The 14,933-nt window shown below is 40.5% G+C and overlaps 1 protein-coding gene across 7 annotated transcripts in view; it reads right to left on the bottom strand.

The window, feature by feature from the left end:
* Positions 1-5,645: 5,645 nt before the first annotated feature.
* The window catches only part of wdr95 (WD40 repeat domain 95), a 94,148-nt gene continuing 84,860 nt past the window's right edge, over positions 5,646-14,933 (bottom strand). For all 7 annotated transcript variants that reach the window (XM_048264354.1, XM_048264359.1, XM_048264357.1 and 4 more), the window contains 15 exons: positions 13,217-13,319; positions 13,031-13,137; positions 12,862-12,941; positions 12,676-12,730; positions 12,530-12,575; positions 9,584-9,643; positions 9,128-9,287; positions 8,606-8,704; positions 8,444-8,502; positions 8,220-8,358; positions 8,093-8,132; positions 6,494-6,579; positions 6,207-6,373; positions 6,013-6,116; positions 5,646-5,912 (listed from right to left, as the gene is read on the bottom strand). In XM_048264354.1, coding sequence (XP_048120311.1) covers positions 5,726-5,912; positions 6,013-6,116; positions 6,207-6,373; positions 6,494-6,579; positions 8,093-8,132; positions 8,220-8,358; positions 8,444-8,502; positions 8,606-8,704; positions 9,128-9,287; positions 9,584-9,643; positions 12,530-12,575; positions 12,676-12,730; positions 12,862-12,941; positions 13,031-13,137; positions 13,217-13,319 — 1,492 coding nt within the window. In that variant the 3' untranslated portion in view covers positions 5,646-5,725. The remainder of the gene's footprint in view (positions 5,913-6,012; positions 6,117-6,206; positions 6,374-6,493; positions 6,580-8,092; positions 8,133-8,219; positions 8,359-8,443; positions 8,503-8,605; positions 8,705-9,127; positions 9,288-9,583; positions 9,644-12,529; positions 12,576-12,675; positions 12,731-12,861; positions 12,942-13,030; positions 13,138-13,216; positions 13,320-14,933) is intronic.

Raw genomic sequence — 14,933 nt, 5'->3', positions numbered from 1 at the left:
TAAGTATATATTCACTCTTTTGATACCGTGAGGGAAATTTGGTCTCTGCATTTATCCAAATCTGTGAATTAGTTAAACACACACAGCACACAGTGAACACACAGTGAGGTGAAGCACACACTAACCCCGAGCAGTGAGCTACCTGCTACAGCAGCGCTCGGGGAGCAGTAAGGGGGTTAGGTGCCTTGCTCAAGAGCACTTCAGCCGTGGATGTGGGCATGGAAGAGCAGTGCTCAACCACTTCCCCTGCCCACATTTTTCCTACTGATCGAGTGTGAGATCAGCCATTCAGACACCTGAGGGGTAGGCTATTCCAAGTAGGCTACGTGGTTGAGTGACAAACCTGAGTAAATTGACTCAGAGTAGGAGAGCTGATACAGGAAACATGGTTGTGTGTATTTTAATATTCATATATAATATTCGTGGCTTAACAGTAATAGAATATTCTGATACTGTATATCATATAAAGTGATGACATCCCAGATCAAAACTGGGAACATAATCCATAATGTTTGACAGCATAGACAAAAACTGGTTTGATACAAGTTGTAATGAGTTAAATGTAGTTGTAATTCCATAAACATTTTCAAGTGTTTTCATATTTAAGTTCAGTGCCATCAAAAATAAAGTTTGATAAACAGACATTGGTTTGGAATAAGTAAAGGAAATGGTGTAACTGGGTTCAATATCTGTTAGAAAAGTTCCATAAACATTGAAAAGTGCAAGTTTGTAGGTTTGTTTCTGATCGTTAAAAAACAGACATTGGTTTTTGGCATAAGTAAGTGTAACAGTTCATTAATACAAGACAAAAAGGCCAGCATGTGTTATTCACAGTTCACAGGTTCCAGCCCCAATGAAGAGATCAAATAAAGAGGAATTAAGAAACATTTTAAAAACGGCTGAGATCAGCCCTGTTCAATGCAATCAGTAAAGAATCTGGGAGTGTCTTCACAGGCTCAGTGAGACAGAGGTTACTGTCATGCTGGTGACAGTACATGCACAACTGGTGCTTGTACTAAATTACTTAGATACACTTAGACTGAGGACAAAAGTGCTACAGACAGCAGGTGGCAGTACATAATGAAACTGGGTAAACTCCATAAACTCCATAAAAGAGGACCGAGTCATCCTGACAGTGGGAAAATGGGAGACAGAGTGGCGAATGCAGGTGATTAGATTAGATTCAACTTTATTGTCATTGTGCAGAGTCCAAGTACAGAGACAACAAAATGCAGTTTGTGTCTAACCAGAAGTGCAAAAAAGCAGAAAAGTGCAATGTGATATACAAAGTAGTTGGTGTATAGACAGATATAGTGCAGTGTAGACAGTGTACAGTTGTTTTCAGAAGGTGGTTTAGAGTAGTATAAATTAAATATAAGTATGTGCAGTGTATTAGCAGTAACCTTAGAAGAGCAGAATAAAAATGGTCATGTAATATAAACAACATGTACAGATATGTAGTGGCAGTACCATTATAGTAGTAGTAAGAAAAATATTAGATATATGCAGTGTATTATGCAGTGAATATATTACAGACAAACTGATTAAATATGGATATTTAGTATAAATCATATAAACAGATATGTACAGCTATGTGCAGTGTGGTAACAGTACCATTGTAGTGCAGAAACAGTAACATTATAATAGTATTAAGAATAAGTGTATGTGCAGGATGAAGAGCAGTAGAATATGGCTATGGATAAGTTTGTAAATAAATAGACACTATCGATGGGATAGGGTAGTCCAGTTGTGAGGGGGTGGGGTGGGGGATGTCCGTCTCCTTGTTGTCCCTGTCAAGGCTGCCATGGTGTCGGTATAGTATATAGTATAAGTATATACTCTCACGACCATGGCAGCCTTGAGTCACCATGGTCGTGGACACCTCAACAAGCACAGACAAGGAGGCATCAGGCGGGGGCGGGGGGTGATGGGGGCTTAAGTTTGTTGGATGTCACCGGGATACAGAGCTAGAGTTTAGTAGGGTGACAGTCGCAGGGAAAGAAGCTTCCTCTGAACCTGCTGGTTCAGGTCTTGGAGAGACCTGTAAAGCCTCCCTGAGGAGAGTGGGGTGAACAGTCTGTGGTTGGGGGGTGAGAACAGTCTTTGATGATGCTTTTTCTTGCCTTCGCAAAGCATCGCTTGCCCTGGATGGCCTCGATGGAGGGGAGTGAGGAACCGGTGATGCGTTGGGCAGTTTTTTTTACCATACCAAAAGGTGATGAAGGTGGAGCTCATAAATCAAATATTCAGTCACAGTCTAGCAGATGCCCTGCAGTAATGCAATGTAGAGCTACACCTTCCTCAGTTCCAGGGGTGTGAGGAGACCGTTCAGCTCATTAAATGGTAGTCCTTGAGCAAGGCAGTTGTTCTGGGGAGATATAAAATAAATAAATGAATAAAAAGGGATTGGAGATGCATCTTATTTTTTTTGTTGAGTGAATTACATGTGAATAATACAGTGTTGGGCAAGCTACTTGGGAATTGTAGTGAGCAAAACTATCAGTATCTTTAATTTCCCCTTGAGGATCAATAAAGTATCTGTCTATCTATCTCTATCTATCTAGTTACTCTGCCATGAATAAAACTTCACTACACAAAACTACCACCCCAGTCAAATGTAGCAGGCTTAGTAACACAAACACAGCAGTAAGCTACTTTAAAATTGTGCTAATTTCACATGACAAAAGTGTAGCTTGTTTGGCCAAGCTACTTCATATAAAGAAGTTAAGCTATTGAAAAGTTACTTTATTCAGGAAATAGTGAAGCTACCACCAACACACTTATTACTAGCTAAGCTACAAGTAGTAACTGCCCGATAATAGGCTACAGTCTGTGCCACTTGTGTAAAATTCGCCGGCCAATGTTATATTAGTAATATTTGATTAATTTCTACAATAGCATTCTTGTGTCAGTTGTAATGTAAGTCAGTTTTATGGAATATGACTCATCAAGTCTCAGTTCATAGCCGGGTGAACACCTGAACACCTAGCAAGTAGCCTAGCTAGCTGGCTACGATTTACATACAATAACAAAGATCCTTGCTCCTTTTCAACTCTCTGGTAATATTGCATTCACAAAATACAACCAATAGTACGATAATGTTAAATCTTACTTGTGAAAAGTAATCCCCCGATTTGAGCAGGAATATGCTGCACATTGCTCTGGCATCTTGTTTCTTCTGCTGCAACTATAGCGGCTGCATTTCCTGTTTCCAGCAGCCAATGCTGTGTCTACTCTGGCACAAAGGCTCTGGCATTGCAGCAAATCACCCAGGCGTCATTTTTTTTACTTCTGGCGTCAGGCGCCAAAAGTTTTTTCTAGCGCGTGGCACACGTGAAAATTTGGCGCCTGGCGCCAGACGCCTTTTTTTACTCCTGAAGAAGTAAAAAATCTACACGTGGAGGCGTTATTTTGACAGATGTTTTGTCTTGAATGGCTTGCCATAGGATCATGCGTGATTTAGCGTGACGATTTTGACAGGTTTCTCATGCTGCTTCCTTATGTTGGAATATGCGAAAATGAACAGAAATCGAAGGGACACTTTCTTATATGTGATTTCTGCAACAATGGTAGGCTAGCCTACTGAAAACATTTGGATATTCTGTTATTTTCTACTGTTGGTTAAATAGATAGATACACATATAGGGAAAACACTTGATATTGAATTTATGTGCTACAATGCAGGCCTGTTACCTGTATGACAACAGTGGTTTAATTACACTACATCATAAGAATTTATTTCGTCAGTCATCATGCTCATTTTAATGAGTAAGAATGAAAGTTGTGCTGTATTTATTGCAAATAAAATTCCGCGATGTCTCCCGCGAGTCATGTGAGGCAGACTGTAGCCTGTCTGTCCGGGATGAGCTGCCCTCTGTTGTAGCTCCTCCCGGCTAGCCTCTGAAGTTCACGTTGATGTAGAAAGTCAGCCAAAGTCAGACGCAGTTCATCTCGAACAAGCCTATTTGAAATGTGGTTTACGAATACCCAGAGCCGTTTATTGGGCACTACGAATGTCTATCAAATGTGTCTGTACGTAGCTCATAATCGATTTGGTGTGTCATCATCGTCTTGCTTTCCCCTCTCCGTTCTGTGATTGGTTCCTTCTTTGAGGTGAAAACGAAGTCCAGGGAATCCAGGCTGCCTAGCAGCGTGAATAAAATCACGCGCGTAAGGCAGCATGGGGAAACCCAGGCTAGTTTTGTTCACACATTGTACAAGAAGTATTCATTCATGTCTTGAGAACTATCAAACCTAACCTCATTATCAGGATCAATAAGTGGGAAGAGTCCATGTTCATATGATATTTGTAGGTTTTGGTATAGGCCTAACTTCATATTCTCTGCTCTTTGCATGTCTGTTTCTTCTAATCTATCCAAAGAGGTGATGCATCATAGGCCTAATTGACGTCTCCTAAAAGTGATGCATGAGTGAGCAGGACATCTCATTTCTCATATCTGTCTCTCCTTCATTCCTTCATCCTCATATTGTTCCTTCCTCGTTTCCTTCATAAAAATAATTAGAAGGAGTGGTTAGGACATGAAGAAAGAATGAAGGAAGGAAGGGAGGATGGACAAAAAGACAAATGATCTGCAGCCTCGGTGTATTTCTAACTGAAACAGGTCTGACTGCAAATTATAATTTATTTATAGATGTACAAAATATGACCGCCGCTCACTACTGTATATCCTCTCCGTGAAAATAAATCACGCTCGCTTACTAGAAACACAAGAAATTGACGGCTGAAACTAGGGAGTTGTCTAGTGGGTGTCTGAGAATGAACGTTAGCTCAGATGCTCAGATTTATTTTGTGTAGATTTTTTGTTTTTTAATGCAATGTTTTACAAAGCACTGATAGGGCTATCAATGACTGTGAGTGAGTCAGCAAGCAGAAGTGTCCCAGCCCAGTGTTTAGGATGCATCATAGACAGGTAGCCCATCTATGCCCTATTGTATATCTTCCATCAGCAAACCATCGCATTAGCGAACATTAGCGTTGTGGCTAACTAATTAAGCTCCTGTCAGTATGCCCAGCAAACAATTTTCCGTTTGGGGAAAGTTCCGCGGACGTTCGAGGAAGGATGCAGAAACGTCCACTGCTACGTTCCCTCACGGTTGTCCAGGGAAGTTTTCTTGACAGCGGCAGAACGCTCCTTCATGGTTAAATCTTTGGTTCCAGGAATGTTCGAGGAACGTTCTTTGAACCATGTTTAAACGCTCGTGCAGAGGAAAACCATAGCCTACTAAGAGAGCACTGAGTATGATTTGATTTGGGAGATATATCAGCTCACAATAGGAGAGAGTTTAAGTGCGTATCACATCTCATTGTCATTCATTCATTCGCTGCGCGTATAGGTTTAGTCAGATTTTTTATTTATTTTTTTATTTTTGATTTGTGTGAATTGATCCAGTGAAATTGCTGCCTTGAAAACGCTACGTCATGGCTTCGGTACTCTATTGGCCGGTTTCTACATTTTTTATGTTGTCTGAGTTCATTTTTGTAAGTAATGGGTTTACATGATCACATTCTGTTTTTATTTACATAAACACAGAATCACAATTTTTTTGGAATCAGGGCAGAAAAGAAGTGGGGACAAAGACACACAAACAAAAGCACATATATACGTGTATGTCTGCTTATTAGTTTTATTTTCATATCACACACATACATATGAGAATCAGTCCAAATGATAAGGTGATCTCTGGGCTGAGACAACATAATGCACTAGGACTGCTGCGGCTCCTCCAGCAAAGAGTTTGATATAAACGGATCAGTTCCAGCGAGTGAAAGATCAGGTCGCTCGCACATGGCTGAAGTCGGTGCAATATCAAAGTACTTAAGTGTATGATATGCCTTGGGTCCTCCATGGTTAGGAAACTGGCTAGCATTTTTGAAAATTTCATGACGAAGCCTGTTGATATAGCAAACCCAATTAATATTGAGAGGTCTCTGGCTGCAGAAAGAATCCCATATTGTTCTATAGAAACAAGACTTTTCTGAGAAAAACTCACCGTTTCCCAAGTTGCTCTGGACAAAGGGGGCTCTTCACCTCCGTCTCAATGTCTGCATCACTGATGAATGGTGGGGGGGATTTCAGCTTACTTTGGGATTCAAACTGTGAATATGTCTCAAAAAGATTAATGGAGAGTGGAGAATATATAAATCATCCCCCTGAGGCCACAATGGTCAGTACTTTGACTGTTACCTTGTTTTGATCCTGTTTGTGGATAATGTCTTTAGTGCTGGTTTCTGTGTCCAAACTGCTGTGACTGGGCATACTTAACGGGTCTATCAGAATGTCATAGGGCACGGCAGGGTGTTTCCAGGATGATGGAATATGTAAACTCCAGGCCTCTGGCTGCCCAAATGTTCCTGAAAGCAAAGGGCTGATGTTAATTAAATATTTATTTTCTTAAAAGCTAACAGTAGTTTCTCAGCTGAGTCAAAATATAATAAGGATAAGGACAGAAGTACAGACGATTGCACACCAACCTATAAATTCTCCACAGACTGTCCATAGCCGTACAGTGCAGTCAGTAGAGGAAGTGAGTACTAAACTATTATCCAAAATCTCTAATCTGGAAACAAAAGTTTTAAAATTGAGATATAAATGACATCACACAAACATGCTGTACACCGTGTTCCAAATTATTATGCAAATTGGATTTAAGTGTGATAAATATTTATTTTGTTTTTAATTTTTTTTGTGTCTCTGGAGCATTGAAATCAATCTCAGACACCTGTGATAATTAGTTTGCCAGGTGAGCCCAATCAAAGGAAAACTACTTAAGAAGGATGTTCCACATTATTAAGCATGTCACAGGTTTCAAGCAACATGGGATTAGAAAGAAAAAGGATCTCTCTGCTGCTGAAAAGCGTGAAATTGTGCACTGCCTTGGACAAGGTATGAAAACATTGGATAGTTCCCGAAAATCGTACTGTGAAGAAATTTGTGGCTGATTCAAAGCACAGGCAGCTTCGTGCAGACAAAGGCATAATAAGGAAGGTTTCTGCCAGACAAATTCATAGGTTTAAGAAAGCAGCTGCTAAAATGCCATTGCAAAGCAGCAAACAGGTATTTGAAGCTGCTGGTGCCTCTGGAGTCCCGCGAACCTCAAGGTGTAGGATCCTCAAGAAGTTTGAAAGTGTGCATAAACCTACTATTCGGCCACCCCTAAACAATGCTCACGAGCAGAAACGGTTGCAGTGGGCTCAGGAATACTGTACATGAAGATTTTCAAACACTTTTGTTTACGGATGAGTGCCGTGCAACCCTAGATGGTCCAAATGGATGGAGTAATGGATGGTTGGTGAATGGCCTCCATGTCCCAACAAGGCTGAGACGTCAGCAAGGAGGTGGCAGAGTCATGTTTTGGGCCAGAATCATGGGGAGAGAGCTGGTAGGCCCCTTTAGGGTCCCTGAGGGTGTGAAAATGACCTCGGCAAAGTATGTAGAGTTTCTGACGGACCACTTTCTTCCGCGGTACAAAAAGAAGAACCGTGCCTTCCGTAGCAAACTCATCTTTATGTAAGACAATGCACCATCTCATGCTGCAAAGAATGAGAATGAGAGAAACTCATGGTGTGGCCCCCATCTTCCCCTGACCTCAACCCTATTGAGAACCTTTGGAGCATCATCAAGCAAAAGATCTATGAGGGTGGGAGGCAGACTGACTGTCATTTGCATCAACTATTTAGGAAAATCTGAGAAAAATGTAATTTGCATAATAATTTGGAACGCAGTGTATTCGTAACTAGAATAATAAATAACCCCATAGATGGCCGACATGTCATTTGTTTAGCTTTTTTTGTAATATGTTTTTAATAAGTTTCAGATAAAGACATTGTACAGTCTAAAAATAATTTTATTGTAACCAAAAAGTATGTCTGTCTATCCACACTCAAGACTTTACTAAGCTAACTACCCTGGTGACATTAGGGGCGGTGGTATCATAGTGGTTAAGGAGCTAGGCTAGCATGCAGTAGCCAGACAAAGTTGTGGGTACAGGGAGACTGGCCCTTGTAATAAACAGCCAAATAAATACAAATGCTTAGACATTTAATGTGTACAAGGCTCCAACAAATACATACCCTGTTATGCCATTGATATGTGCTCGCCAGTAGTTTTCAACTGAAACATTAAAACAGTTCAAATAAAATTCCACAAGGAATTACTTTATGTCCAATGTCAAATCCATAAGATAGAAACTGCACTTACTCTTTGGTTTTTTGTGTTCTGGATGAAGAGCATATGTTTTTATGTCATATATATAAACATAGCCCACTTCATCTCCAGAATACAACTTGCTGTCATCATTGGTCACTGTCACTTTTGTAATCTGCAGTTTGAATTTAGACTAACATACCAGTTAACAATGAATTAATTAACTCTGCTCCATCATTGCAAGAGGAATGTGAAATGTGCTTGTAAAATTCACATACTGCCTCAAACTTGGCAAAGACTCTTCCTCCAATCAAGACATTCCAGAAAAAAACGTAGCCTATAGGGAAAGAAATGTAAGTGTGATGCCTTCCCATGCATGTTCTTTGTCAGCAACTGACAAAGTGAAATGTGTGGTGTGTAAAAATGAATAGAGGAAACACCATGGGGTCCAGATGAAATAAGACAGGCTGCAGAGGGATAGTCGACGTGCAGGGTTCGAGTCCTCAAGAAAGCAAGGCATCTCACACTTCTATCCAAACCTAAAAGTGATGGAAATGGACAAATCAGTTTATCCTTCCTTATCTGAGAACATTTTAACTCAATCTTTTCTGTACAACTGTTTCAAAGAGCTGTTTCTCATCCATCCATCTACCTATATCCATCCATCTATTTCAGAGGCGGAGCTATGTGTGGCATGAGGGCCCCAAAACCCCACAATCTATTGCCAATATTAAAATAGGCCGTCATAATCTTCGAAAGATTTTAAGTAGTTTTGATATGATAGTTTTAATTCCCTAGTGTCACCCTAATAAGAAGTCTGGTCCCAACAGCACTCCCTCTCCCAATAAAATATTTCTGGCTATGCCCCTGATCCATCCACATTAGCGTTGTAACTGTACACATAGTCATACCGAACTGTTTCAGTACAGGACTTTTGATTAAACACTTAAGTAAACTCTCACCAGTGTCTGTGTGTGCACCAGTTACAGGAGAGAGGAAACGGCTCTGGATGTGTCCTGATGCCAGACTCCAGACAATGATCTCCCCGTCACAGCTTCCAGTGGCTAGCAGAGATGGTGGACACTGAGCAATGCACAAGATGTCATCTTTGTGACCTCTGCTCTGTTAATGGGACATTAGAGTCAATTAAATTAGACAAATAATGTATTATGCCCATATTAATGTGAGCGTACTGTATGTAAGGGTAGCCAGCTGGTATGATAGCTGCACTGTACGTTAAGTAAACCTCCCTCCAAATGCCTTAAGAGATATGCTACTAAGAGATGCTAGCACCCATGGTTTTAGCTTTAGCAGGGCTGAACTGCATAGTTGGTCAAACACAACACAATTATGTATCTGTACATGAGTATGTTTATGTACTGTATGCAAGTGTGTTTGTAAGAGTGAGTTCATCTCACCAGATCATCCTGCCAGTATGGTTGAGGCTTCTGGATATAGGGTGTGCCATCTGGAGTATCCTGGAGGTGAGTTATCAATAACAACAGTGCTCAGTTTAGCGCTAAGTCAGCATTCTCAGCTGTGAAATACTTGAGATCGCCTATCATTATGGACAGAAATAGAGCTTACCTCAAACCGGGGTCTGGGAGGTATTGGAAGTAGAATACATGGTCTAATATGTGTTGAATTCCTACATTTGTCTTGTTTGTATATCACTGTATTCAATTATGTTGCATTGGGTTATGACACATCTGTTATGAGTCTGTTACAGACTGATTGCAGTGGGTGGTTGTTACCCTGGAATTCCAGAGTTCTTGTGGGAGCACAATTTGAATTTGCTCAGCGAGTCACTCTGGCAATGAGTAATGATGCTCATTACTTATGTCCCTTGTATTGTGGGGTACCAATCACATCGGTGTATCTGATATAGGCAGGCCAGAGGCAAGCTAAACAGATTATAAGTATATATATATATATATATATATATAAGTATAAGTATACTCTTTTGATCCTGTGAGGGAAATTTGGTCTCTGCATTTATTCCATATTCCAATCTGTGAATTAGTGAAACACATTCAGCACACAGTGAACACACAGTGAGGTGAAGCACACACTAATCCCGACGCAGTGAGCTGCCTGCTACAACAGCGGCGCTCAGGGAGCAATTAGGGGTTAGGTGCCTTGCTCAAGGGCACTTCAGCCGCTTCCTACTGGTCGGGATTCCAACCGGCAACCCTCTGGTTACAAATCTGAAGCGCTAACCAGTAGGCCACGGCTGCCCCTATGACAGCGCTGCAACGTGAAGTCCGGAATAAGTCAGTAAACATTGGTCATAGTGTTATCCAATTGCGTCGAAGTCCGGAATCAGTCAGTAAACGTTAGTCGTAGTGTTATCCAATTGTGTGCAGTGAGATTTTCAAATGCATGCTTGGTGCCCAAGTTGGGCCATTACATTAGTCATGACCAGACCCTTAATCTTTCTAGATTTCCAGGGTCTGGATTTCCAGGCTACATTAGGTGGTTGTGGAAACGGACCACAATACAGTATTTGGCTAAAAGGACTAATGGACACCCAGTTAATTGCTTAATGGAAGCTATAGGCGTTGTAAATTTTATAGAGCAACGGAGGTTGGAAGGGGGTTATAACAGTGGATTGTGTGCACTATAATGTATACTCTTTATGTCTCTTAATTGACAGTTTTAGTGATAGTTTTAGTCGTGTGCTCTCGAGGTCACCGAATACTGTCGGTACAGGAAAAAAAAATGAAATCAGGGGCTCATGAACATGCCCTTAGAGTATAGCGCTGTAGCTGCCTCGAGCTACGTTTTTTTCCCGTAAGACAGTACTCGGTGACCTCGAGAAATGAATTTTATTCTGAATAATGACAATATTCTGATTACGAGTCATGTAAACACTTTATTCCAGATGCCATAACCCGAATAAGGTAATATTCGGAATACCATAAACCGGAATAACACCCCTAGCATATGCCTCTTTTAACCGGAATATTAGTCAGAAAATGCCCCTTTCGTAATATTAAATTCCATCTGTGCATGTTTGTGCAAAAAAATGTTGGTAGCTTGCTTTGCCCCTGACACTTTGCAAACATAGCGAAAAGTGTGAAAAGGTCAATTTATGTATTAAAACCAAGGCTTTGAATCGGTTCATGGAACGAAAACGAAAACCAGAAACTTTATGTTTTATGTTCCGGAACAGAAACGATTTTTTAAAATAGTGGTAACCGGTTCTTTTTTTGTTCCTGGGAACGTTTTGTGTCTTCAGTGAAATGGTGAGGGTCACCACCTGTCATTCAATGAATGCATGGAGAGTGCAGACAGACAGAGCTTGCCACTAGCAGGCAATCAAAAGGCCTATTAAGTCTCCAAATCTCAATTATTTCATTTCACCTGTTTTCTCTTTTTACTAGGCCGTGACGAACATTGTTGGAAAAACCTAGCATTAACATTAAGGCTACAGCTTTAATTTATTTGGATAAACATAATAGTCCTCATTTTGGCATTTACAATGGGAAGGCATCCAAGAATCAAATATTACAGTACCCACCAAAAATATACTTTTTTTGTTTGACCAGGAAACTATTCAGGCTAAAGGCTATAGGAAGACACTGGTGCAGCTTGTATAAAGCAGAGGCCTAGTATTTGTTTGCTGTAGGATAGAGTCTAAAAGACAATATTGTGACTATTAATAGTCGTTTTGAAAGCATACATATATTTTTTTCCGACAGCTGACATGGAACGTTATTAACCGGTTCTGGAACAATATTTTTTTGTTCTAACCGGTTCGGGAACGTCAATTTTAGGGTGGGAACCAAAACCGGAAACGTTAAAATACTGTTTCTGTTTAGAACGAACCAATTGGCAAAAAATCTGGTTCAAAGCCCTGATTAAAACCTGAATGTTTAAATGTCAAGATGGGATTTATCGATGGGTGAAAGTATCGTAGTTTTGCACACACTGCTGACAGATCAGTAAAAACCACTTAATCAAAGCGGCCTATTATAAGGCTAAAATGCGAAACAATAGCGGCTCTAATCTGTCCAAATGCACTTTTGTGGTCATGAATGAAATTCGTCCCCTTAGAATTATAGGGTTCTATCTACGTTCTGAGTAGTTCTGAGATATTGAGCTTCAAAGTTTTAGAATTCCATAGAGTTATACTGATAAGTGGAACAAAACTCTTCAGATATAATGTCCAAAAATGCATACAACTACAAGAAACACCTCACCTTATCTTCTTAAGGTGTCACAGAATAAGAATATGTCAATAACTCAATTTTGACAAAAATGTCAGATAGAACCTTATAATTCTAAGGGGACGAATTCAGGGACAAAGACAGTAAACATAAGACACAGCAGACTCAGATACGTCCTCCAATGACACTCACAGCATACATGTCAAGCCTTTGACTCCAGCCAGCACACATCACAAACCTGTCAAGAGAAAATGTGAACTGACAGAGTGCATTTTAAGGGAATTGTTTAATGTGAAATGTGTATGTAATGTGTAACACTGATAGTTAAATTAACCTACATGTTCCTGTGGACTTTAAGGTAGGTGCAGTCACATATTTCATCACAGGCACCATCTGGTGGTGGATCATAGTCAAATTAACAATACTATATTAAAGGAAAAAAGAGTAAAGAAAAGACAAATGTTTGCTAAAAAGATTAATTGAGAAACGCATACACGTCCCTAACACAAACCAAACATAGTTACCTCTTTTGAGTATCTGAAGGCAATGACCATTATTGAAGTTCCAGATTTTAAGACAACCATCTCTGCCTCCTGTCACCAATCTGTCAGATTTAACAAGAGTAACAAGTCTTTTTCAGAGAATGGGAAGAAAATAATGCTGACAATGTTGAAGAACAAAATGCTGACACACCGTCTTCCTTCAGGGTCAAAAGTCATACAAGTGATGGCAGAGAGGCCATGAGCTCCTCCAAATTCAAACACCTGGCTTCCTGTGTCTAAGTTCCACACCTTAACGACCTGGAATAGAGAAGATTTCATGAAGGGAAATATTGGGAGTTCAGTGTGATGTTTCAGAGACAGAGAATAGGCGACTCACAGATCCTTCAGTGCAGCTGACCACCTGCCTGAACTCTTCACTGTACCCACAGCACAACACTGGCTCGCTATGGGACACCACCACACGAGGCTGGGGCTTGGGTCTGAAAGTGTGTGTGTGTGTGTGTGAAAACGTGTTGTGACAGAGAGAGTAGAAGATAGGAGGGAGTGAGGAAGCCAGTTATCAGAGTAGGATCTTGAGTATTGAGAGCAATTCAGAAATAATACTACATACAACCCTGTTTCCAAAAAAGTTGTGAAACTGTGTGAAATGTATAAACAGAATGTGATTATCTTCAGATCTTGTAAACCCATATTTCGTTGCTGACCAATTTGACTATTTCATGAAAAATATATGCTCATTTTGAATTTGATGGAAGCAATATGTCTCAAAAAAGCCAAGGTTCACAAGACCTGGTTCCAGGCCTCAATTGTGTTTCAAGGGTACCTAGGTGACCTAGAGGGCCCTAATGTGGGAACAGTGCCCTTCTAAGTAGATGTGCAATGTCGGGCAAAACAAATAAAATGGGGGGCGGGTTAAAGAGCAACTTGCAGGTTGGAAACCCCTATAAAGCATAGTGTAGATAAATGATTAAGGACTAGATTCTCAGAAAGAAAAATAAAATAGTAACTACGCCAGAAACAACCTATTGTAATACAATTGTGAAAATAACTTCCGCATCTATAGAACACTAACCGAAAGTGAGGTAAAAGAGGGCAAACAGGTCAAGTTCAATAAATGGTGTAATGGATCCTGACACAGACTCAGAGGAGATTATAAACAATGAAAACGCCTGTGACAGGCCACGGCCCTATAATTGACCTGTCGCTAAGCCCCGCCCCCCATTGTTACCGTGTGAAAACTCGGACAAACAAACCAGACTTGATTAGAAATACATTGTGGACAATGACAGCTGACACTATGAAAGCAGGCTTTGAGGACGTTTTGATCGATAAAAGGATTTGCTTTCCTCCAGAAACTATTAAAAGGGACTTAATTATGCTATGGAGGGGTGTATTCAAAACTTTAGAATACATACAAGGTGACAAGCAGTTGTGGCGAGTAGCCGTGCTCACCGTGCAAAAACTACTGAAGTTAATGCTAGCTAGCTAGCTAGCTAGTGGAAGATTAATACTAAGATATGTTAGGTTACGTTAATATTTGATGTAGTAAGAATATAGTAGTTGGTTAATGAGCATTTTCATCTTGGGATTTAACAGGGAATAGCCTCTCAGGGTACCGGCTATCAGTATTACACGTCCCCCATGCAAAACGTTTGTCCATGGTTATCCGTCGGGGTTTTTTGAGTTAATAAACTCCATAAATAACCATTAATTTGTCATTTTATGCCTGCTCCCTGTTGTTTCCTATGGAGTTGTCTGAGCTGATGTCCGAGTCCCGTTGAGGCTGGACTGTCATCAGCGTTCTAAGGGTGGCGCTTAGCAACAGGTCAATTATGAGCCACCTAGGCCAGATAGGGGGCAGGGAGAGAACAATGGAAGGATGGGCAGAAGAAAGAGCTAGAGTGACATATTATACTTCTTACTGGTGAGTGACATATTATACGTCTTACTGGTGAGTGACATATTATACGTCCTACTGGTGAGTGACATATTATACTTCTTACTGGTGAGTGACATATTATACTTCTTTTTCAACAAGTCAAAATAGGCCTATGGGTTGCATAAAACATGTCCCTGAAGCTGTTTGCGCAAAA

The sequence above is a fragment of the Alosa alosa genome, chromosome 15, assembly GCF_017589495.1.
Source record: "Alosa alosa isolate M-15738 ecotype Scorff River chromosome 15, AALO_Geno_1.1, whole genome shotgun sequence".
In the NCBI taxonomy this organism is placed as follows: domain Eukaryota; kingdom Metazoa; phylum Chordata; class Actinopteri; order Clupeiformes; family Clupeidae; genus Alosa; species Alosa alosa.
This window is presented reverse-complemented; position numbering and strand designations above follow the sequence as displayed.